The following is a 24,572-nucleotide window of genomic DNA, read 5'->3' as shown; positions in this document are numbered from 1 at the left end:
TTCTATGAATAGTCGCCTCCTCTCCCATTTTAAAGCTATTGATATTTTCTTTTTTACACATCAAAGTATTGTTTGACTTACTACAAAAGCATCCATTACTACTGTTATTTTTAAAATCTTGGTCAACAAATGAATCACTAAAATGAGAATACCAAACAAAAAGAGAAGAAGAGAAATGTCTGCAATGCTTTAAAAGAATGAAGTTTCTCCCTCTCTCCCTATTTCCTTCGCCTCCTCTTTCTGCCCGCCTCTGTAAAAAGTCCTCAGTTTCTTTACGTCAATCTCTTGCTTTCCTTCCTTTTTCAGTTTAACTTAATACAGAATGTTCAGTGGTTGCGGTGCTTGGGCTTAGTTGCCCCGTGGCAAGTGGGATCTAGGGCTTCCCAGGTGGCGCTAGTGGGAAAGAACCTGCCCGCCGATGGAGGAGGCCTGAGACCGCAGGTCGATCTGGAGGTAGGGAAGATCTCCTGGGGAAGGAAAGGGCAACCCACTCTAGTATTCTTGCCCTGGAGATTCCCAGGGACAGAGAAGCCTGGCGGGCTACAGTTCATGGCATCGCAAAGACTTGGATACGACAGAGTAACTGAGGACGCAGACCCATGGGGAGTTCCAACTATTTGCAGTGTTTTCAATGCAGGATGAACCCTGCATTGAAAGAGGGATTCTCAACCACTGGACCATAAGGAAGTCCCTTGCCCTTGATATTTAAATCGGTAGGTTTTAATGTCTTACACATACTTCTGAAAAAAGAAGGGGTCCTATTCAACAGCCCCTCACGGTAGTTCAGCGCCTCTTGATCCGCCCTCTACCCCGCTCCCCCAGCCCTGCTCTGTTGGCCCGGAGCCCATCTGCCCTGTACCTCGGCAAACAGAGTCACACCTTTGGCCGCATCTGTCCGGATGGCAAACCGGTCCCACACCTCCCGGCTTCCTTCAGGGGCAATCTCTTGCTGGCATGGAGCGGGGTGGGCTCCATGAATTGAAGGAAAGTGGAGAGAAGTGAGCAGGCAGACGAAGCGAGAGGGAGAAAATGTACAGGGCAGGAGATCGGCAGCTAAGAGAGCCGCTCAGTAGCGGGAGGGAGAAGCGCGAGTGAAGCGACCAGACACCATGTGGACAGGGGAGGCGAGCGAGCAGAAGAGGCGCGCGACGGCTGACCGCCCAGGCTGTCAGCTCCGGATCGCAGGAGGTGAGCCCGGCCGGAGGGGTCTGCGGGCCGGGCCGGGTGGGACTTGTGCAGCCCAGGCAGATCGGGGGGGCTTCGTGAGCCCCCGGCCCGCAGCCGCCCGCGATGAGCGAGGCCAGTCGGGTGTGCTCCGGCTACTACAGCCTCAACCACAGCTTCGTGGAGCCCTTCCAGTGCCCCCGGCGCGGCGAAGAGGCCACCCTCCTCTACTGCTGCGGCTTCGCCGACCTCAAGTACTGCTGCAGCGAGCCGGGCAGCTACTTCCCCTACAAGCACAGCTACATGTGGAGCCTCAGGTGGGCAGGGCCGGGAGCTTGCGGCCAGGGGTCTGGGGAGGCTACCAGCCGTGCCACGCCGGGAGGAGCGAGGGCGCCCGCGTCCTCCAGACACGCTCGGATCCCTCGGATCCCTCCGCGGGGCGGGGGAGCCCCCAGGGGCGGCTGAGGGCCCTGCAGGGAACCGGTTTGTGGCCACCGTCGTCCGGGTGAAGGTCGCGCGGTGGTTCTAGAGTTGTGAATCCGCCCGGGGACCAGAGCGAGGCGCGCGCGGGAGGAGCGCAGGCGACTCGCCCTGGGCGCAACCGAGCGGACAGCTCTGCTCTCCTCTCTCCCTCGCCCGGGCACCAGTCCCAAGTCCGCGGCTCTGCGGGGCACAGACAGACTCACAGATAACTTAAGGAGGTTTTCATTCTCCTTTTGATTTGAGTATTTGGTGCATTTGAATCGAAAGGGGCTCTTTCGAGACTAATTTTAAGGCGTTAACCAAGGATCTGAGTATTTTAAGCCTCTTTGTGGCTGAGAAGGAATTTGCTGTACCCTTTAAAAAAAAAAAGTATGTGTGAGTATGTATTTGGGCGCGCACAGGCGACAGGGCTTTATAATTTGCCCTTTCAGTTGATCTCACACTAACTCAGAACAGAACCGGAGATTCACAGAGAGGCGGAGTTTCAGTTGCAATGATTACACACCGAAGAACCTTTGCAGGACACCCCCTTTCTCAACATCTGAGCCCCTTGGCCATTGCTAGAAAACGACGGGACTTTCAAAGGTGGTGTCTTTCTGGCCTCTTTTCCCCATGATGGGAATTTTATAATAATTATTAATTTATTCAATTGGTATTCACACAGATACTTTCATTGTGAAGGGCTTTCCCTCCCCTCCACTCCAAAGGATTGAAAACTTAGACCTTCATTCTTACATTGTGCCTGGAGAAGGAACATGGTGCTGGGGTTATAGGAAAGAACTGCCACACCACCAGAAATTGTTTCTGACAAATTAGCTAATGTCTGGGAGAGAGAAAGAGGCTGACTCTGCTAAGGACGAGGAAGAGTTCTTTTTCTCCCAGTGTCCTAGCATGGTCCAGAACTTAGCACGCATGCCAAGACCATAGCAAATGAGTTCAAATGTTACTTCTTACAGCAATAAAGTCATTTTTTAAAAAATGCATTGCAAGCTTCTAAAAAAATCTCAAAAGGAATACCTACTTACCAAGTCCAACTACAAAGTAGTGTTGTGCCCTAATAGGCAAAATCTCAGAAAATAATGACAGCTTATCCTTACTACTTGGGGAAGAAATCTGTATTGCACTGGGATATTATCTGGCCTTTTGGAAAATGACATAGTAACCCAGCTCTGAGTCCTTGGAGGTGTTAATAAGGGTGGCAGCACCTCTGAGAAGAGACTGTCAACTCTTAAGTCAGACTCAATTGGAAAAGTGCCTGGGATTTTCAGATCCCTGAATAGTTCAAGAGTGACAAGCAGCAAAGGATAGAAAACCTTGCAAAGGTTTATGAAGGCATAAAAGAATTATTAGCTTGCTGGGGTCTTCATTCAGCACTGACAATGCAGCTCAGTTGCTGGGAAATGTAAAAATCATTTCAACTGATGGCATCAGTTGGCAATGTAATCCTGGAGTTCTTTAGTTATTAAGCTCTGAGAACACAATGGGGAGGTAAACATTTAGAGCTTCGGTTCCCTTGTATTCGTTGCTCTCTCCCCTAATTTAAAACAGTCCAACTGTGAAAAATTTCCCTAATGTCACTAGCATCTGTTCTGAGATTCTGTAACTGCTGCAGAAAGTTTCAGGTGTGTACCTCCAGGTAAATGAAGTTGTCGAGTCGGAGAATTCGTTAATGTGACAGCAGCTACAGACCTTTTCTCGGGGATTGAAAAGCAAACTGCCCTGTGGTGCTGGGAGGGAAAGATAATTCTCCCTTTTCTCTGCCCCACTCTCATCCCTTCTCCTCTTATAAATAAATCCCTAAGCTCTAAGGGTTTCCCTTTGGAAACCTTCAGGACCTAGGAAAATAACACGTGTTGCACAAGGCTACACTCGAGTTCAGTAAGTTATTTATTGAAATGAGTATTTTAGGAGATTCCCAGAGCTGCATCTTTATCTGGAGTTTTGCATGCATAAAGCAACATTTCTAGAAAGTGGAACTATGGCACTGACACAGTTTGTTAGGATTATGAAGAATATCTTTTTATAACAGAAAGAAGTGCCATGTTGTTTTTATTTTTCCTTCAAATCATGTGACCTGGTTTTTAAAGTGTGTATTAATGCATGTAAAGCCCATACTATGTCACTGAATTCAATTAAGTTGATGATTTTACTTTTAATTGACAAAGTCACTTTTTCACTTTGAAGATGTTTTTAATAACTGGGTTCTTGTTTCAGAAATCTTTCCAGATGTCTGGCCTCCTAGCTGCCTTGTGAAGCAAATAATTAAGCGGCTTATGTTCCCATATGTCTGTATAGAGTCCTAACCCTTCCTGACACATAGAATTTACAAAAGTCAGCTTTGGTACAAACAAGCATGAAAGAGTAGTTGCCAGAAGCAGGGAATCTACCCCTTGAAACAGAGGGCACCAAGTGAGGGCAAATTCCAATTTAAATGTCTAACTATATGCTGACTCTGCCTCTCATTGATGGCTCAGACAGTAAAGCATTTGCCTGCAGTGTGGAAGACCAGGGTTTGATCCCTGGTTCAGGAAGATCCCCTGGAGAAGGAAATGGCAACCCACTCCAGTACTCTTGCCTGGAAAATCCCATGGACAGAGGAGCCTGGTAGGTTACAGTACATGCGGTCACAAAGAGTCAGACACGACTGAGCGACTTCACTTTCTATACTGACTCTAACCAGAAAATTACCTAGTCTACACTTGTGTGCAGGGCTAAGGGAACTGGCTGATTAGCAATAAACGAGCACAAAAATTTTTTGAAGTCTGACTTCATGTCTTTGACTCAGAAGGCAAACAACCTCTAAATGGCAAAGAGACTTTATCTGCTAACATCAAGCGTAAGTGGGATGAATTTAGCCCTTCACTTTCGATTCTGTTCTTCCTCTCAAAGCAATGACATACCTAGTGACCCTGGTCAAATTCTCTCTTCCTTCCCTGTTGGAACAAGTCAAATTTTTTACCGCCCTAATCTCTGGGAAATAGCAGAAGCTTAAAGGCAAGCCAGGAAGATAATGAAGAAAAAGATCACTAGTTTTCAATGACTATTCCAATGATTGTTACTTTTCAGTGATGATTACTTTTCAGTGACTACAAACAGATCAATCATCAGTCATTTATCATTTACTTCCATTTATGAAACATTAACTGCAAGCTAAGTACTCTATTAAACATTTTTAAGTGTGCAGATCACACAGTCAACAGAAGTATCTGCTCTTGAGCAGTTAAAATCTAATTCTATATCTTTACACACCCCCACACACATAGGGCTCATGAAAGTACATGTGTTTATATATTAGTCTTTAAAGACAACTTTTTTTCCAAGCTTCTTTTCCCATTTGAAAATATTAAGTTCACTGGTTTGTGAAAACTGTGTTATTTCTCAAATGATTAGCCTTATACATAACTGTATCAGGAGGAATGATTATAAACTGAGTGCTGAGCAAATATCAGATGTGCAATGCATTTTTAGAGGAAAGTACAAAGATTTCTTCCTTAATGCTAGAAGCCATTGGTGTTATGTTCTTTTAGAAACGAAAACTTTAGATTGAACATGAACTTTATATAAATTCCATAAATATTACTTTCCTTTAATTAAACTTTCTTCTTCTCTCTTGTAATAGCTATGGTTTTGTATATTAATACATGATAACTCCCATACACATCTCCAAAATAAAAGTTCTATACTTCTGGCAAGCATTTGTTTCAGTATTTTTGCAGAGGTAGATCCCTGGTGGCTCAGATGGTAAGGAATCAACCTGCAGTGCAGGAAATCTCTGGGTCAGGAAGATCCCCTGGAGAAGGGAATGGCTATCCGCTCCAGTATTCTTGCCTGGGAAAGGTCATGGACAGAGGAGCCTGGAAGGCTACAGTCCATGGGGTCACAGTCAGACAAGACTGAGCTACCAAACACATACAGATTTTTTCCATTCATCTTTTATTAGTGAACCTAATCTTTCCCCTAAAATACATTAATAATAGAGGTTTATTGGATTGAGATGTTCTTGAACCATCCCTAGAGAATTGTGTGACCTTTTACCTGTAATATGAATTCATGTGGTATTCTATAATAATATTAACATACAAATGTATAGAGAAGTACAGTAAGAATTTGATGGTAGAAAAAGGTGAGCTGTAGATCTCAATAATATGCTATTTATAGTAAAATATAATTTGGTTATGAATGACTGAAACAAGAACTAACAATATTTAAACCTTTAGTTTATGTGCAAACCAGTTTGTATGACAGTCACAATGTTTTTTTCTGTTTTCCTCAGCATTGGTGCCCTGATCGGATTGGGAATTGCTGCCCTTGTTTTACTTGCCTTTGTCATCAGCGTCTGTGTTCTTTGCTACTTATTTCTGTATACAAAGCCTCAAAGATTAGACACTGGCCTTAAACTTCAACACCTAGAGGCTGTTTCCACTCAAGAAGGTAATCAGTAGCCATTATTTGCAACCAATTACCTGTACTCTATTCAAAGTAATAACCTGTGCCTGGGTGGCAGATTATACACTTAAAAATGAATGCTTTTTGAAAATTCAGTTTAGTATGTGTCTTTATAAAAATTTATGTTGAATTAGGTCTTAATAGGAGAAGGCAATGGCACCCCACTCCAGTACTCTTGCCTAGAAAATCCCATGGATGAAGGAGCCTGGAAGGCTGCAGTCCATGGGGTCACTGAGGGTCAGACACGAATGAGCGACTTCACTTTCACTTTTCACTTTCATGCACTGGAGAAGGAAATGGCAACCCACTCCAGTGTTCTTGCCTGGAGAATCCCAGGGACGGGGAGCCTGGTGGGCTGCCGTCTCTGGGATTGCACAGAGTCGGACACAATTGAAGCAACTTAGCAGCAGCAGCAGCAGGAGGTCTTAATGATTAAACACCTTTGAAAGATTGTGCTCAAGGAAAAAATAGTGGCAGGATGTAAATGTTCTCATGAAAAATAACACATTGATCTAATAAATCCACTTTAATTTATTTAGGTGTCCCTCAATTATAAAGGTTGTATCCTCTTGAAATTTTTAATTTTGTTTTTTGATGGAGCCAAAGAAGTCAAATAAACAGAGGAACAAAATATCTGATAATTAATCATCAGTGTTGCATTGCTCTAAACTGATTAGTCAGTGGTCAGTTAGGCATTATCTGTGTGCCCACTGTGTGCAGAATTCATAGGCATATAAAAGAAATTAAAAAATAAATAAAAGACAGTCTTTGTTCTTGAATAGATCACAAACTAGTTAAGCCCTATGTGTATGTGTGTGTATATTTGTGTATGTAGTGCAACCATAAATTAGAAATGTTAAAATGTAAGGTTTCTGGAACTGAGTCTCATTGTTATCTTAATTATAAAGTGCAATACACGCTAATCATTATTATTATGAAACAATAAGAAAGAACTCGTAAAATTTTTGTGAATACAAATTTCTCTTAGTGTATTTTAAAAGTCAGTTCAGTCAGTTCAGTTGCTCAGTTGTGTCCGACTCTTTGCGACCCCATGGATTGTAGCATGCCAGGCCTCCCTGTCCATTACCAACTCCCAGAGCTTGCTTAAACTCATGTCCATTGACTCCGTGATGCCATTCAACCATCTCATCCTCTGTCGACCCCTTCTTCTCTTGCCTTCAATCTTTCCCAGCATAAGGGTCTTTTCAAATGAGTCAGCTCATCAGGTGGCCAAAGTATTGGAGCTTCAGCTTCAGCATCAGTCCTTCCAATGAATATTCAGGACTGATTTCCTTTAGGATGGACTGGTCGGATCTCCTTGCAGCCCAAGGGACTCTCAAGAGTCTTCTCCAACAATACAGAACTTTGTTGGCAAAGTAATGTCTCTGCTTTTTAACATGCTGTCTAGGTTGGTCATAGCTTTTCTTCCAAGAGCAAGCATCTTCTAATTTCATGGCTCCAGTCACCATCTGCAGTGATTCTGGAGCCCAAAAAATAATCTGTCACTGTTTCCATTTTTTCACATCTATTTATCATGAAGTGATGGGACTGGATGTCACGATCTTAGTTTTTTGAATGTTGAGTTTTAAGCCAGCTTTTTCACTCTCCTCTTTCACTTTCATCAAGAGGCTCTTTAGTTATTCTCTTTCTGCCATAAAGGTGGTATCATCTGTGTATCTGAGGTTATTAATATTTCTCCTGGCAATCTTGATTCCAGCTTGCACTTCATCCAGCCCAGCATTTTGCATGATATACTTTGCATATAAGTTAAATAGGATGACACTATACAACCTTGACGTACTCCTTTCCCAATTTGGAACCAGTCTGTTGTTCCATGTCTGGTTCTAACTGTTGCTTCTTAACCCGCATACAGATCTCTCAGGAGGCAGGTAAGGTGGTCTGGTATTCCCATCTCTGGTATTCCATTTTAAAAGTGGTGATCATGAATTTCATTTTGATATACATACTGAATATATTTAGCAAAAATTTAGACTATATATTATATATATATATATATATTTAGAACAAGACACAGGTGGTTACTAACTTCTATTTGAAAAGAAAGTGAAAAGCTCTCTTCAAAATAATTTAGAAATTTCCTTCCTGTATGTCCCACTTTAGCTGAATCCAGAAACTTATGTTTATGGACTACATACTCTTTGACCTTCTCAAATACACCAGCACTGCATGACTGCATTAGCTCTAGTTTTCTTCTCTGTAGGGATCTCAAAGGGTGCCCTGTGTCACAAAGCAAGAAGCCAAGATCCATTTGGAGTTCTTTTTCTGAAGCACTGTTTAGAGATTACATGGCCGAATTGACAGGTTGTTAGCTGAATTTAGTCCAATGGCTTAGACTCCGTTTCTCCACAGGCAGCATGAAGCAGTGGACTAGTGATTATCAAATAGTAAAATCAATTTTTGTCTCAATTGGTTAGACAATTTATAGTCCTTACATTTTCTTGTGTGTAAGAATCACCTGCTGCTGCTGCTGCTAAGTCACTTCAGTCGTGTCCAACTCTGTGCGATCCCAGAGACGGCAGCCCACCAGGCTCCCCCGTCCCTGGGATTCTCCAGGCAAGAACACTGGAGTGGGTTGCCATTTCCTTCTCCAATGCATGAAAGTGAAAAGGGAAAGTGAAGACGCTCAGTCGTGTCTGACTGTTAGCGACTCCACTGACTGCAGCCCACCAGGCTCCTCCACCCACGGGATTTTCTAGGCAAGAGTATTGGAGTGGGGTGCCATTGCCTTTTCCGAAGAATCACTAAGGGATCTTGTTAAAACCAGAGATTTCAGACTCTGCATTTCAAAACAAATTGCTCCTCTTCCTGCCCTGATCTTTCTCCCCTGCTGTCTATTCTCCACAGAGAAACCAGAGGGAGCCTGAGCCAGGCTACATCACTACTCTGGTGAAAATCCTAATTGCTTCCCATCTTTTGATAGATGGGAATGGAGCCCTATATGTATGGACCCTAACTGTGAAGTATGGGGGCTTGCCCTTCCCACCTTTATTTCTTGCACCTTATGTCCAGCCTCCTTGGCATCTTTGCTGTTCCTTGAAAATCCTGCCTCAGGGCCTTGGCACATGCCATCTCTGTACTCTGGAATGCTTTTCCCTCACTTTCACTTTCTTTAAATCTTTACTAAGTCACCTTTCCCCATCACTAAATCTGCATCTTTAACTTCAACATATCATGCCCCCTTCCTGCTTTATTTTTCTCCTAAGCCCTTACCACTAATTTACTATGTATTTTACCTATCCATTGTCCAGTTTTTCTCTATTCCAACTAGAAAGTTCCAGGAAAGTAAGACTTTTTATCTTGCTTGCTCATTATGTGTCCCTAGTGCCTAGAATGGGCTTTCCAAGTGGCACAGTGGTAAAGAATCCACCTGCCAGTGCAGAAGACACAGGAGACACCAGTTTGATCCCTGGGTCGGGAAGATCCCCTAGAGAAGGAAATGGCAATCCCCTCCAGTATTCATGCCCCCAAAATTCCATGGACAGAGGAGCCTAGTGGGCTACAGTCCATGGGGTCACAAAGAATTGGACACGACTGAGTGAGCACACAGTGCCTAGAACACGTAACAGGTGAACTAGGGAAGCAGCACCGCACTTCTGTTGTAGGCGAGCAAAGGAGCACTTTTACGGTCACCATTCCAGTCATCAAACATTCACTGAGTGCCTCCTCTATACAATGCACTGTGCTAAATAAAAATTGATTGTTTTTTCCTGATCTATCTCAAGGAGTACTCCAAAATTTTATTCAAGCTGGCTCTGAGAGCCCAGAGACAGAAATAGTTGGCTTGTTGATCCTTCTTGTAGTCTTATGCCTCTTCAGCTAAGGAGATCCATTACTGTACTTCTTATATAGTAAGTTGAGGCTACTTGCTTGCCATGAACTATCCCCACTCCACTCCTCTGAAAAACAGTTTATCAAGTCAGCAAATCAATACACTTTTCCCTAGTGATTACTCTTGGTAAGGCAAAATTTTATACAACCACTGCCTTCTGCTGCTTTTAAATTAGATGATTGTGGGCCCATTGGTTGATATTAACCAAGTAAGACATAGTGGAGAGTCAATAGCAAAATAGGTAATTCAAATGTTACTGGAATAGGAAGGGAAAGCAGTTTATATTTGAAAGTAACTCTTCAAAGTTATAATTAAAAACCATTGCTGTACCTGTTGTTAAATATGCATGCTTCATTCCAATGATTCTCCCACCCAGGGATAGATGCCAGTGTTCCAGCATGAGAAAATAAGACTTTATTCCGTTTAAGGAATGCCTTTAAAGGTTAGGAACATAATATTATGTTTGTGTAATAATCAAGCAAGTAAAACTATCTTGGAGAAAAATTGATTTCACCAGTTACCACTCCTTTCTTTTTAAAATTTTTTTAAATTAAAAAAAATTTTTTTTGGCCAGGCAGCACGTGGGATCTTAGTTCCCCAACTGAAGTGTGGAGTCTTAACCACTAGACCACCAGGGAAGTCCCTACCACTCCTTTCAAAACCATCTGTTCTTAAGACTCAACCTCCCATTATTTTAATTTTTTTTTAAATGTTTTAATTTTGTGATGGGCTATAGCTGATTGGGCTTCCCTGGTAGCTCAGCTGGTAAAGATCCACCTGCAATGCAGGAGACCCGAGTTTGATTCCTGGGTTGGGCAGATCCCCTGGAGAAGGGATAGGCTACCCACTCCCGTATTCTTGGGCTTCCCTGGTGGCTCAGATGGTAAAGAACTCACTTGCAGTGTGGGAGACCTGGGTTTGATCCCTGGGTTCGGAAGATCCCCTGGAGGAGGGCATGGCAACCCACTCCAGTATTCTTGCCTGGAGAATCTCCATGGACAGAGGAGCCTAGCGGTCTATAGTCCATGGAGTTGTAAAGAGTCAGATGGAACTAAGCATAGCACAACCAAGCTGATGGACTAACAATGTTGTGACAGTTTCAGGTGAATAGCAAAGGGACTCAGCCATATATATACATGTATCCATTCTCCCCCAGCCTTCCCTCACATCCAGGCTGTTCCCTAACCTGAGCAGAGCTCCCTTTGCTACACAGCAGGTTCTTGTTGGTTATCCATTTTAAATATTGCAGGGTCATGTCGATCCCAAACTCCCTGTCCTTTCCTCACATCCTTCCCCACTCCCCACTGTTGGCAACCGGAAGTTTCTTCTCTAAGTCTGGAAGTCTCTTTCTCTTTTGTAAGTTCATTTGTATCATTTCTTTTTAGATTCCACATATAACCCCCATTATTTTAATTTTTAGAATTGAGATGTTTGGCAGTTTGAATGGCCTAAAGGGAAACATGTTTTTGTGCACATACTAAAGCTGACTTAAGGCACTGAACTTTTTTTTTGTTTCTATAAATGGCTGTAGTGTTACAGAATAAACAGGCCCAAAATGGAGTCCCTTGTGCTAAACCTATCAGCAAACCAAAACTCTATACCTAACTGCAGTTTCAGTCTCTCCCGGGAGAGAAATTTTAAACCTATCGGTCTGGAATTTCCTGATCAATACTAATGAGGTAAACTGCAGGACAGGGTGACTTTACCAGAAGAAAATCTTTTGCTTATGATTTCCTTATCCTATCCCCCTTTTCCTACAAAATCCTTCATTGCCTGCATCATCTCAGAGCCCCCTTCTACTTGCTAGGTGGGATGCTCCCAATCCATGAATTGCTGGATAAAGCCAACTAGGTTTTCATATTCACTCAGCTGAATTTTGTTTTATAACAATAGTCCAAGTCTAAAATAGTCTAATCTTGGACTATTTTGCCAAGAGTTTCTTTCAGGTATGTTTATCCTCTTGGGGTTCATTATTTTTAACGTATACAATGGAAGGCTTTATACATTTTGAATTGATCCTGAAAATAGCAGGTACTGGTACTGACTACATGTAGAGTTTAATTTGGCTACCTCCAGGCTCACTTAGTACAGAAGTACTACTGCTAAGCAATTGATTGGGCTTTAAATTGTGTCCCATAATCATTTTCTTTCTTTCTAACTTTTGTGTTTTGAGTTATACCTGTATCAAATGCTAATGTTTAAAAGAATACCATGGTTTGTAAATTGTACTGTATAGGACAAGGAGTTCTGGGCAAAGGTTGACTGTGTGAAGGACATCTTTCTGAGTAGACACTCCTGGGATGAGGGCTCATGGCATAAATTGTGGAAGAATTAATGGTTAACAGGGGAGTAATTAAAGGGATGATTGTGTTAGATTCTTGCTTCTCAAACTTTTCCATTGGAGAATTCCTAAAGGTAGATAAGAAAGGAATGGTACCACCAAAATTCCAAGGTTTTCTTGGAAAGGCTTGCTTTATGAGCTTTAAATTATTTGAAGATGCCCATTATACTTTTTAAAATATGGTAATTTTTGATTGCAAATATAATGACTTGTTTTATCTAATAATAGCATCATATCCTTTCCACTTATGAGTAAAATTGATGCTCTTGGAAGATAAAATATATTCATCCTGTGGCTTTGAGTATCCATTGACACTCCAGGGTTGTGGAGTGTGGTGGAGAATCGAGGAGAGGGTCCTTAGAAGCAGAGTTTTTGATGAAAATGAGAAGAGCAGAGAATAGAGCTGCTTGATACAAATAAAATAATATTGTTGTATAGGAATATTAGACAACTCCAATTACCTATTATTTGATGGTCTCTTTTGCAAAGGCAGGCAATATAAATGGAAAATGGTAAACAAATCAGCAATAAGGCACAGGTTGTCTAGGAAAGAAACAGAAATTATATCTAGAAAACTGGGAAAGCAAAGCAAATTTGACAATCACATATGCAATTATTTGTTCTGCCTGTGAGCAAAGTAGGATTTGGACCAGCTCAAAATGGTTTGCTATATTTCTTCTTAGAAGGCATCCTTACGTGCCCAGAAAAAAAATCCTTTCTCTTAATGCACTTTCTTATTAGGAAAATTAAAAAATATAGAAAAACTAGTAACTTCATCCATGATCACACCACACAGAGGTAACAGATATTAACAGTGGTGAATATCCACGGATTTTTTTTCCTATGTATCTATAGATACATGTATGTATAACAAAATGGGGGAAAATGAATCCTATAACATGGGTTTTTTTCCACTGAACAATATTGACATCAGTGTTTTCCAAATAAACACTTTTAATGATTCCATTTTATTACTGTGATGGAGTGCTATGCATTTTCATTTTTTTATTTTGACATAGTTCACACTTCCAGAAAAGTTGCAAGAAAAGTATAGAAAAGGTAGTATACCTTTTCTCAGCTTTACTAATTGTTAATACTTTGCCTCATTTCCTTCAAAATTGACTTTCTTTTTATGTATATTTTCTGAACCATTTGAAAATAATTTGCAGAATATTTCAGTATGTGTTTCTTAGAAACAAGAATTTTTTTCTTATGTAATCACAGTATATTTATCAAAGTCAGGAAATGTAACAGTTATACAGTAATATTATCTAATCTGTAGTTCATATTCAAATTTTGCCAATATCCTTAAGTAGCTATTTTTTTCTTATCTAGGATCTAGTCCAGAGTTACATCTTATAATTAGTTATCATATTTCCTTAATCATTTTTTTTGTCTTTGAAATGTTTTGCCATTACCAAGTAATTTGTTGGGAGATATGAGAACATCCTGTTCCTCCTTCAACTATCACCCATTGTTCTTGACTAAACGTTTTCATTCAAAATACAAGATAATTTCCGAATTATTATTATGATAGCTATAATATAGTGATTTTCTAGCCTCATCATTTCTTCTGTGTTTATTAGTTGTTATTCTACTACAAGGAAGAGCTTTCCTTTTCCACCTATTTATCTATTAATTTATTAATATCAGTATGGACTCAGATCTTTACTCTAAAATACTCTGTTACTATCATTGTTTATTTTGATTCATAAATTATCCCAGATTCGGCTTGTGGGAGCCCCTTTAAATTGAGTCCTGTATCCTTTTGAAATACGTACATCACTTTTTGAGCATTTTTTTTTTTTTATGTCACAAAATGTTCTCAAGCCTCCTGTACTTTTTCTTTTTCCTGTGCCAGCCCTGAAGTCTGCTATTTCTCCAAGAAGTCTGATTCATTTTGTTTGGGAATGGTGTTTAGTGGCTCAGAGGGTAAAGCGTCTGCCTGCAATGCAGGAGACCTGGGCTCGATCCCTGGGTCCGATCCCTGGGTCAGGAAGATCCCCTGGAGAAAGGAAACAGCAACCCATTCCAGTACTCTTGCCTGGAAATTCCCATGGACAGAGAAGCCTGCTAGACTACAGTCCATGGGATTGCAGAGTTGGACACGACTGAGTGACTTCACCCTTCACCCTTAGAAACCAAAGTCTGAGTATATAATACTTTATTACTGACTTGGAACTAGCTTCCATTTTTTTTTCCTACTAATATTATACATATGCACTGAACACTGAAGTATTTTCCTAGCATAAATCCCTAGGAATGGAATTGCTGAACAAAGATTTGGTACAAATAAAAGGCTTTGGATACAAGTTGCCAGCTGTCCTCTAGAGAAGCACTCTTTCATGAATATTTTTATTTCGAAAGATATATATCTTACTAATTTCACTGAGGGAAACCATATAGTGTTTTTAAACTTATCTAATTAGGAGTGAAGGCATAAATTTTAATGTCATTTTTTGGTGATATATTGTTGCTCATATTCTTATACACATTTTTCTAGGGGGTTGTTCATTTTTCTTTGCTTTATAGGAACTTCCCATACAGTAACTAAATTTTTTTTTACATATAATGTACTTTTTATAGTTGTTGCCTTTTTAATTTTATGTGTGACAATTTTTCAACTGTATGTTTCTCCTTTTGTGATTTCTCCCTTTAGTTTCTTTTTTAAAAAATTAATTAATATATTTTTGGTTGCACTGGGTCTTCGTTGCTGCTGGTAGGCTTTCTCTAGTTGCAGCGAGCGGGGGCTACTCTGCCGCAGCGTACAGGCTTCTCACTGCGGTGCTTCTGTTGTGGAGCACAGGCTCTAGGGTTCGCGGGCTTCAGTAGTTGCAGCATGCGGGCTCAGTAGTTGTGGCCCACGGGCTTAGTTGCTCTGTGGCATGTCAGATCTTCTCGGACCAGGGACAGAACCCGTGTCTCCTGAATTGGCAGGCAGGCTCTTATCCAATGCACCACCAGGGAAGTCGTTTCCCTTTAGTTTCATACTCAGCAAGTTCTTGTGTGCTTAGCGGCGCAGTCGTGTCCGACTCTCCCGACCCTACAGACTGCAGCCTGCCAGGCTCTTCTGTCCATGGGGATTCTCCATGTAAGAACACCGGAGTGGGTTGCCATTTCCTACTCCAGAAGGAAGTTCTTCCCTCACTTTAAGATATAAAGATATTCACCTATATTTTCTTCTAATACATTTCTTTAATAATCCTGGAATTAAATTTTTGTGTAAAGTGTGAAGTAGGGATTTGCCTTTATTTTTATTTTACAAATAATGAGCCAATTGTCCAAATATTCATCGGGAGATCTATCTTTTTCTCTTGTCAATTTAAAATGTCACCTTTGCCATAAACTAAATTATTATATATACTGGGATCTGTTTTTAGATGTTCTGTTCTGTTAAACTTATTAGTCTGTTTATTCTTAAGCCAGTAATATACTTTAAAAATTATTGTAGCTATATGGTTTAATATCTGATTAGGCACGACTTTCTCTTCTTTCCCATTATGATTTTTCAAAATTTCCTGGCTACTTTTGTAGTGTTCAGTATTCCAAATAAACCTCTGAATCACACTGACAGGTTTTTAAAAATTAAGTGGTATTTTGACAGGCTGTACTAAATTTATAGGTAACTTTGCAAGCTATTTTTCTTAGTAGCCTTAATACCATTTCAACCAAATTCTGCTCGGAACACTTACTAATTATGATGCCAAATTATTTTTAAATGCTATTCTTTGTTTCAGAGATTTTAAGAACTCACTGTGACCTCAGTAAAAGATGAGGTAATTTGAACTCAATGGCAGAAAAGGACACTTGTGTCTCCTGAAGGGGCCTTTCTACTGAAAGTGATGAACCTGGAATTTCCTGCAACTCTTTTTGCTCCTAGAATGTAGAAAACCAAATTGCTCAGTAGAGTTACTGCTACTTTTAGCAGCTGTGAGTCCTCCTCAGGGAGCCGGGTTAGGCAATGCTGGCTGATACCGGAACCAATTAGCAAAACAGAAGCCAAAGATTTATTTATTTATTTTTTTAATGATAAATTACATGATCATCCCAGTTAAGGGGGAATCGTCAATGACTAAATGTAAACTTTGTGGAGCAGTATTTCTCAGATCTGTCCAGACCTTCAAATGAAGTTAAGCAGGTTGGGTGGCACTGTTTTATAGGTTATTAATCTAAATAAATTTCCAAAATAGTGCAACAAAAATGGTTCAGTAAAAGCATTATGACATGAATTTTATTTTATTTTGTTTTATTTTTTTATTTTTTTAATTTTAAAATCTTTAATTCTTACATGTGTTCCCAAACATGAACCAAAATATCAGCTAAGTTCTTTTGTGAGCTATGCCAGTCACCTATGGTTGAAAGAATCCAACAATGCAGAAAAGAAAAAAAAAAAAAAGTCCAATTGTGGAAAAAAATAGGGTAGGAAAAACATTTCTGGAGAGAACTGAGTTCTTTCACTGTTGTTAGAGCATGTCTAAGATTTTTTTCACAATGAATTGTTAACTGTATTTTCATGAGATACATATGTGTCCTCCAGGGGAAGGCAGAGCATTGAAGAAGGGAGAGGTCAATAGATCACGAGGCAAATTTTGCTCACTTCACCATTTTTCTCAGATCCAGTTCTGTGGTTCTGTGTATTGTATTAAATTTCAAGGGAAAAATGTCCCCTCATAAATAAAAAACACCTTTAGGGTGCAAATTTAAGATTGCTTATTTCCACTAGAAGAAAATGCAACATGAGTCGGGTGGGAGAGATTTCTGCTAAACAATAAGGTGAGTCAGCTGATTTGTCACTGAGGCTGCTATAGGGCAGCAGATTGGTAATGCAGAAGCTGGGAGGTCACAGACAGAGTGGCAGAAAAGCTTAATTACAGTCCTGCCACACAGCCCGAAGATAAAGACCTGCAGTGGGGCCCAGCATTCTTTTGATATTTTGAAATGGCAGGCAAAAGCAGAGTTCACAGAAAAGTTTCAGGATAAATGGACCTCTGAGGAATGGTTCTGAAAATGAATGTAAAATTTAACTATTGCAGAAAAAAAAAAAAATTGGCCTAGTTTGTGATGAGGATAAGCAGAAAGATTTTGATGAATTTGATTTAAATGGTGAATTTGATTTGCTTGATGAACTGAATTTAAATTTTGGCAAAGGCCAAAGCTTTAATTTAAATGATGGGCTGAGAGGAGTAGGACTAAAGGAAGGTTGAGATTTCGGGATGTTGACCAGACTGAAGAAAAGAATAAAAATGGGACATGAGCAGCAGAAAGGACAGCTAGTGTCAACCCAGGAGAGCACAGGGATATTGGATCTTTGTAGTCTGCACTCAGGTAAAGAAAAGAAGAAATGAAACAAGAAAAATCCTTTATGTGTAACAAATCCCTTGAGAGCCCAATGGTATTACAGATTTCTTATTTAAAATTTAATCCATGTTGTGACCTTGTGACAGAAGAGGCAGCTGGTTTTCTCTCTTTGTTGGCTAAAAAGTAGTTTCTGTTTATTAAAGGAAAACTACAAAAAGGTGAAAAGGAAAACTAGGAAAAATAAGACTTTTTCTCGTCTCTCTTTTAAAATCATTCCAAAGGGATGCAGTTAGCTGGACTCTGATATCACTACAAGCACAGCCCCACTTAACTGCAGTTGCTTTTTCCATAATATGCCCAATTACTCTAACTTACCAGAGGGATATACATTGAAAGCACCTTTGACTTTTAGAAGATTCAGGTTTGATCCCTGGGTCAGAAAGATCCCCTGGAGGAAGAAATGGCAACCCGCTCCAGTATTCTTGCCTGGGAAATCCCATGGACAGAGGAGACTGGCAGGCTTCAGTCCATAGCATTGCGGAGTCAGACATGATTGAAGCAACTTAGCACATACACACACAAGCTGCAGGAAGAGAGGGAACACCAGGGTGTTGACTTTCTAATCAAAGTTCTTGCTTCAAATGATGTCAGTATGGTGTTTATATCAAATCTTTTCTTATTTTCTCATGTAGCAAATCAGTTTGGCTAGTGGAACTGCCTTGCCTTAAGGAGCCAGTCTAAGAAGTGATTTTTGTACCTGCACTGGTTAGAAGGATCCAGTAGCCAAGGACATAATGAACCAGGGCTGGGGAACAAGGGGTTTTACAAGTCCTAGAAGAAGGAAAATCTATAATACTGGAATGTGCTTTGCAAGCCTCTAAATCTCAAGAGGACAGTAGACAGGTTAGATAAATTCCTTCGGTTGTTTCCAGAAAAACACATAATGGAAACAAGCTGACAGCTCTGGAGATGCCTTAAGAGAGAACCCCAGACTAAGGGATTCCTAGAGAGAAGCTCAAATTAAGGAATTAACTTTCTGAGTTTAATCCTCATAAAAAGCAAAAAACCCTTTTATGTGACAAGGTTGAAAAACCATCTTGAATGTCTCACTAGAATATTAGGAATTTAACTGTGGAAAAAGCTTAGGAAACATGAAGGATTTGAATTAACCAACATTACAGTCTTCAGACTTTCAGGACTTTGACTAAAAGGTTAAAATTTTAGATGTTTAAAGAAACGCTGGAGAGGGAAGACGAGTAAGAGGCACAAACTATTATGTATAAGTAAGTGACAAGGACATATTGTATAGCATAGGGAATATAGCTAATATTTATAACTTTAAATGGAGTATAATCTGTAAAAATATTGAATCACTATGTTGTATGCCTAAAACTAACATGATATAAATCAACCATACTTCAACAAGGAAGAGGGGCTTCCCTGGTGGTTCAAAAGTAAAGAATCCACCTCGAATCCACCTGCCAATGCAGGAGACGTGGGTTTGATCCCTGGTCCGGGAGGATCCCTCATGCCATGGAGCAGCTAAGCCCCTGTGTCACAGCTACTGAGCTGGTGCTCTAGAGCCTGGGAGCCACAACCACTGAGTCCATGTGCCGCAACTGCTGAAGCTCGCACTCCTTAGAGCCCATGCTCTACAACGAGGGGTCACTGCAATGAGAAGCCCACGTACCTCAACTAGAGAGCAGCCCCCACTCTCCGCAACTAAAGAAAAGCCTGCTTAGCAACGAAGACCCAGCACAGCCAAAAACAATAAAGAAAAGAAATGCTTATATCAGATACAAATTCTGCCCAGATAATACGGAACTAACTTTTATTTTAAATCCTTGGTCTTTTTAAACTTTACCTACTGTGATACTGTAGAGTACAAATGATGCTAAACCAATAAAAATAAACCTACATTTTATTTTCCAAATGTATATAAAGCAAATAGTTTCAAGGATATATATATATGTGTGTGTGTGTACACATATGTATATAAACTTCGGTAATGGGATCTACATATATACATATATTTAACATACATACATACACCCTGGAGAGAGAGAGATATATATATCCCATTACTTAAGTTTTTAGCAGTTACATTTGAATCTCAAATATCCTTTATGGTCTACCTTGCAAATAACAGTCAAGAATCTATCAGGTCATCAAATTTTCATGCCAGCTTCCCCAACTACATTTATCTTAAACAATTTTGCTTGCTGATTGGGCAAAGAGCTACTTGCCAGGCTAGAAAATGTTGTGATTACAACAATTATCTTTTTGTTTAAAAATCAAATTATATAGTCGAAACATTATGATTGGATGTTTAGAGATAGAACATTAATTTAACACCAAAGAGTTCAGAAGTAATGAAATAAAGTCCATCTGTTGTAGGCCCCACGTTTTAAACTTACGATACTTTCAAAGTTAGCTCAGCGAATGCCGCATGTTTCAGGCATATGAGTTAAGATCTGAGAGCTGGAGTGAAACATTATCTTTCAAAACTTACCAATAACATTGCCCCTTAACAGCCCACAGTGGAGGATGTCCTCATTGACTCCAGAGAGCAGTCTATGTATAAATTACTTAGAAATAAATAGGCAAAGCCAGGCAGTATGAACCCACTTAAAGATGAGGCTCAGATTTAACTAAAGAGGGAAAGTGAAAAAGTCATATAAGAAGACAGACTAGAGAAAAGCTACTTCTAATAGTGAAATCTCTTGACTAGTGAGTCTCCCTTCCCCTTTAGGTAGTTTTGGAACAGACTTTCTAAAATTTAAAGGATAAGTAAGAGTCATTCAAGCAAAGAAGAGAGTTAGGGACACCGGGCAGCTGGAAGCATGCAAAGGCTTGGGGCAGAGAGAGCAAGCAAGCAAGCAGGGCAAGTCTGGGAGCCTGTCAGTCAGTATTTCTGTATGTCTGAAATGCCAAATACGAGGAAGGGAATGGGGCCAGCTGAGCCAGCAGAGGGAAGCAGGGCTGATCCTCTGTCTAAACAAGAAATTCAGATTTGATCCTAAAGGATTTTAAGTAGGGAGACGCTGTTATGAGGAAATGCTATATGAGCAGTAACTATTATCATATTGCTTGACAGTATCGCACCTTTTCTCACTTAATGTTGTATTCAATATAACAGAACATTCAACATAATTAAAAATTTCTAGAAATCACTTTTTTTCAAATTAAATGACTGCATCATACTTTACTACTATTGTTAAGGTACTTACATTTTTTGGTATTGAAAATAATCAGTGAGTATCTTTATATATAAATTTTGGAGCTCATCTCTCATGGATTCCTTGGGAACTTCACATTAAAATCACAAGGTATGAACACTCGAGACTTAAAAAATAAATGTACTGGTTTACATTCCCATTGGGCTGTCCCATTAGCCCAGCTTCCTAGGGCTCAGCAGGACATCCCCCACTACGGCTTGATTTCATAGACCAACACTCAAAGGGGCAATATTATTTCTAAGTCTTGAAAAATGATGTCTCACTATAGCTAGCAGATATTGCCCACTGACCTGAAACATGCATGGCATTATTCTCTGGGCTAATATTAAAAGTATCTTAAGTTTAAAATGTGGGGTCTTGAGTGGTACCATATATGGTTTTATTACTTTTCTCCTGAATTTTTGTGATGGAAATATAATTACTAATATAGTAAATATAGATTACTTACTCTTAGCCAAGAAAGATTACTTTTAATCTGCTCCTAATTGAGACATGAAAAATGGTATTATAATGTTTTGAATTTACACATCTTTCTGACTAGTGGAGATGCAGTATATCTTTTGTCCATCTCTTTACCAACTAAGAGGTGTTAATGTCTTACGTATGGATGTGTAAGTCCCTGTTACATTTGACATGAATTATTTGTTCTAAACATTTCTTCCCAGTTGACTTTCAGCCTTGTCTTGTGCAATTTACAACTTTAAAACTTTTTACTATGTCACACTTTCACTCAACAAACTGACTGAACACTAGCTACATGCAAGGCAATTTTCCTGCATCATCAATGAATAAAATAGGGATCTCTGGCATGTGGTGCTTATATTTTAGACAGAGGAGACAGATAATAAATGACAAAATAAAAAGGTAAATTATATAGTATATTAGAAGATCAATACTATGGGAAAAATAGTAGAGAGCAGAAGGAATTGGGGATGGGATGGAGGGAATGTAGGTTGTAATTTTAAATACAGTGTTTAGGTCCGTTGAAAAGGTGACTTTTGAGCAATGATTTAAAATTAAGAGTTACCATACAGATAATCAGAGGGAAGAGCACGCCAGAGTGAACAGCCCGTGCAAAGGTCTAGTGGCTAGAACATGCATGAAAGTCTGATCAAAGAGGTGAGAGTGAGAGTGAATGAGAGGACAAGGTAGAAAAAGAAGAAGTCAGGGATATTAGTGTGTGTGTGTGTGCGTGTGCGTGTGTGTATGAGAACATGAAGGCCATTATAAAGACTTGGGTGAGATGAAGGTTCTGAGTAGAGGATGTGCTTTATGTTTCAAAGGATTACTCTGAGTGCTGTGCTCAAAACAGAACAGTGGTAGTAGTGAAGGTGGTCTGATTCCGGATGTATTTTAAAAGTGTAGTCAACAGGATGTCAGATGAATTGGTGGTGGGGCTGAGAGAACAGGAGCAAGGCTGACTGAGGTTTTAGTCCTGAGCAACTAAACACATGGAATTGCCACCGATTGAGAAGATGAAGACTTTAAGAAGCTTTTTTCCTGGGAATGATCCAAATATCAGTTTTGGACTAAGTTGGAGATGTCTATTAGATACCCAAGTGGAGATGGCAACTAGGCTGTTGAGTCTAGAGTTCAGGGGAGGTGTGGATTAGACATACATATCTGGGAATGATCAGCAGAGATAGTGTTAAAAACTGGGGGGCAGTTGAGACTAATAACGGAGTGAGACAGAGACAGGAACCAATGGCTGGAGCCCACAGGCCCTCCTCCAGCCCAGGATGCCTGGAAGAGGAAAAGGGGCCAACAAGGGATATCAGGAAGGAGCAATGGTGACACCAGAGTGAGTCGAGGAATGGTGGCATCTAGGAAGCCAAGGAAAGAACATGCCACTTATGGGTCATATAAATGTGGCTTGTGAAGTGGGCTGTGGGTTTAGCAACAGGGGGTCGGTGAATAGCACCATCTGTGACTTCTTGCACTGCTTTCACATATTTGTAAATTTAAAAAATATATTTCAACTTGTATATATTGGTGAAATACATTACATATTATTTTCACACTTAATTTTTCTAACATCATCCACTGATTATAATAACCCATTTATTCACTATGAGCTTGTTAGTCTAACTTCTGATGAGCAAAGATCCATATTTCTCCACCCGTGAGCATTCTGGACTCATTTACATAAACTGAGTGAATGGGATTGTGGAACAAACATGCGATTTTTAAATGTTACATTTAAATTGATTATAACGGCAAAGCCTTGAGATTGTTGTAAATTATGACTGACTTTAGCTTTGTTCACTTCATGCATAGGGACAGTCACACTTTTACTAAGCAACCCAGAAATTGTTACCTTCTGATCAAAAGTGTACTTTCCTCCATGGAAGTGTAGAGAAAGAGAGCAAGCATGGAAATGAAATCCTTACTTTTGTTACTGAAAATTTCCCTTATTTGATCTTCAGGAGAAAATGCTCAAGAACAACTCTGCAATGATTCATACACAGTGCTTAGAGGACATCTTACTTCCAATATTCTAAGAAGTTTATTTTTTAAGGACAAATTTTAAAGTAAAATTTGATGTCATAATTTCAAATAATTATTTCATTTTGTTTTGTGTATTTATTTGCAGGCAACTCAAATAGAAAAAGCAAAGCCCCCCGTTCAAATGCAGCATCAAATTCAACAAATGAAACGTTCTATGAGGCTGATGATATAATTCAAGAAAAAACAATGGATACGACACAAATCAACACTGCTTATTGTTAAAAATCCTGTGTTGTAAAAGCTCACTGGAGAGATGGAGCAAAAAAATAAAGAGTGCACTTCAAATACAGTTTGTAATAATACTTTTCAAAACTTTGCACACACAAAGCCAGACACAGTTGCAGGTTTGATCATTCAGTTAATTTATTAAATATCCACTAGGTTTCTGATAGATTGCCATGTGAGTAAGTTTACTTTTATTTGCTAATTAACGTGTTTCTACATTACATGAAATTATGCTAACATTTCAGGAGAAATTATAGAATTTATCAGTAACACAGATTAGCACAACTATGTCAGTGAGGAACAATGAGAAGTTCATGTCACATTACCAGCATTTCACACGTTTCTCATTCTTGGAGGCAGTTATTTTCATAAGAGATGGTACTGGATAAGCTAAATCTCAGATAGGTGGCCTTATGAACGAGAAATGGCATGTTCTTCAGTCTCTTAGAAATCAACCCATGCCTTTTTTAGAGGGTTTGCTGAGCACACAATGTATTATTGCCTTTATAAAAACTAACATTAGATAACAAAATATATCATGTATAACCTGCATGATAAATATTTTCTGTATACCAAGGGGTAATCATAACAAAAATCCTTCACTGATAAAGTTCCTAAGGAATTTCTGGAATGAAAGTTATAAAGCAAACAAGTTACTTCTCTGGTCCCACCTAAGTCTACTGCAGTAACACCATTTAGACATCTAGAAATAAAACTACAGTTTCTGCAAATTAAACCTGCTTTAAAAGATTTTTATTCATAAACATGGTTTCTATTATAAGAATGGAGACCTGGTCCTATAATGGAATTCAATAGGAAAAAAAAGAATTAATTTTAAGCTGGCTCTTCTAAACATATCCACTGTGTTGTACCAAGTTTCTGTAGCTGGAAGACTAGCCTTTCAAGATGTGCCAAATACACTCTGATCTGTTAGGGTAGGGGGTGGGTAAGGAATGCTTTATTCCTCTCTGGCATGCAAAGCTCAGGGTTACAAACTTTTGATCATTAGCCTGTCAAA

The 24,572-nt window shown here is 39.7% G+C and overlaps 1 protein-coding gene across 1 annotated transcript; it reads left to right on the top strand.

Annotated features, from left to right (window-relative positions):
- The first annotated feature begins 1,290 nt into the window (after positions 1 to 1,290).
- Positions 1,291 to 23,551, top strand: SHISAL2B (shisa like 2B). Its single transcript, XM_052659156.1, has 3 exons — positions 1,291 to 1,481; positions 5,921 to 6,078; positions 23,415 to 23,551. Exons 1-3 carry the CDS (start codon positions 1,291 to 1,293, stop codon positions 23,549 to 23,551), a joined length of 486 nt encoding a protein of 161 aa, XP_052515116.1.
- Positions 23,552 to 24,572: the final 1,021 nt, after the last annotated feature.

Source organism: Budorcas taxicolor, chromosome 20, assembly GCF_023091745.1.
Source record: "Budorcas taxicolor isolate Tak-1 chromosome 20, Takin1.1, whole genome shotgun sequence".
Taxonomy (NCBI): Eukaryota; Metazoa; Chordata; class Mammalia; order Artiodactyla; family Bovidae; genus Budorcas; species Budorcas taxicolor.
Note: the sequence above shows the minus strand (reverse complement) of the source record. Positions and strands in the feature narration are given on the sequence as shown.

Excerpts from the sequence above, each read along its gene's own strand:
- SHISAL2B (XM_052659156.1), top strand. The coding sequence starts at position 1,291 with ATGAGCGAGGCCAGTCGGGTGTGCTCCGGCTACTACAGCCTCAACCAC. Across the intron at positions 1,482-5,920 it reads AGCTACATGTGGAGCCTCAG|CATTGGTGCCCTGATCGGAT; the intron begins GTGGGCAGGGCC and ends TGTTTTCCTCAG. Across the intron at positions 6,079-23,414 it reads GGCTGTTTCCACTCAAGAAG|GCAACTCAAATAGAAAAAGC; the intron begins GTAATCAGTAGC and ends ATTTATTTGCAG.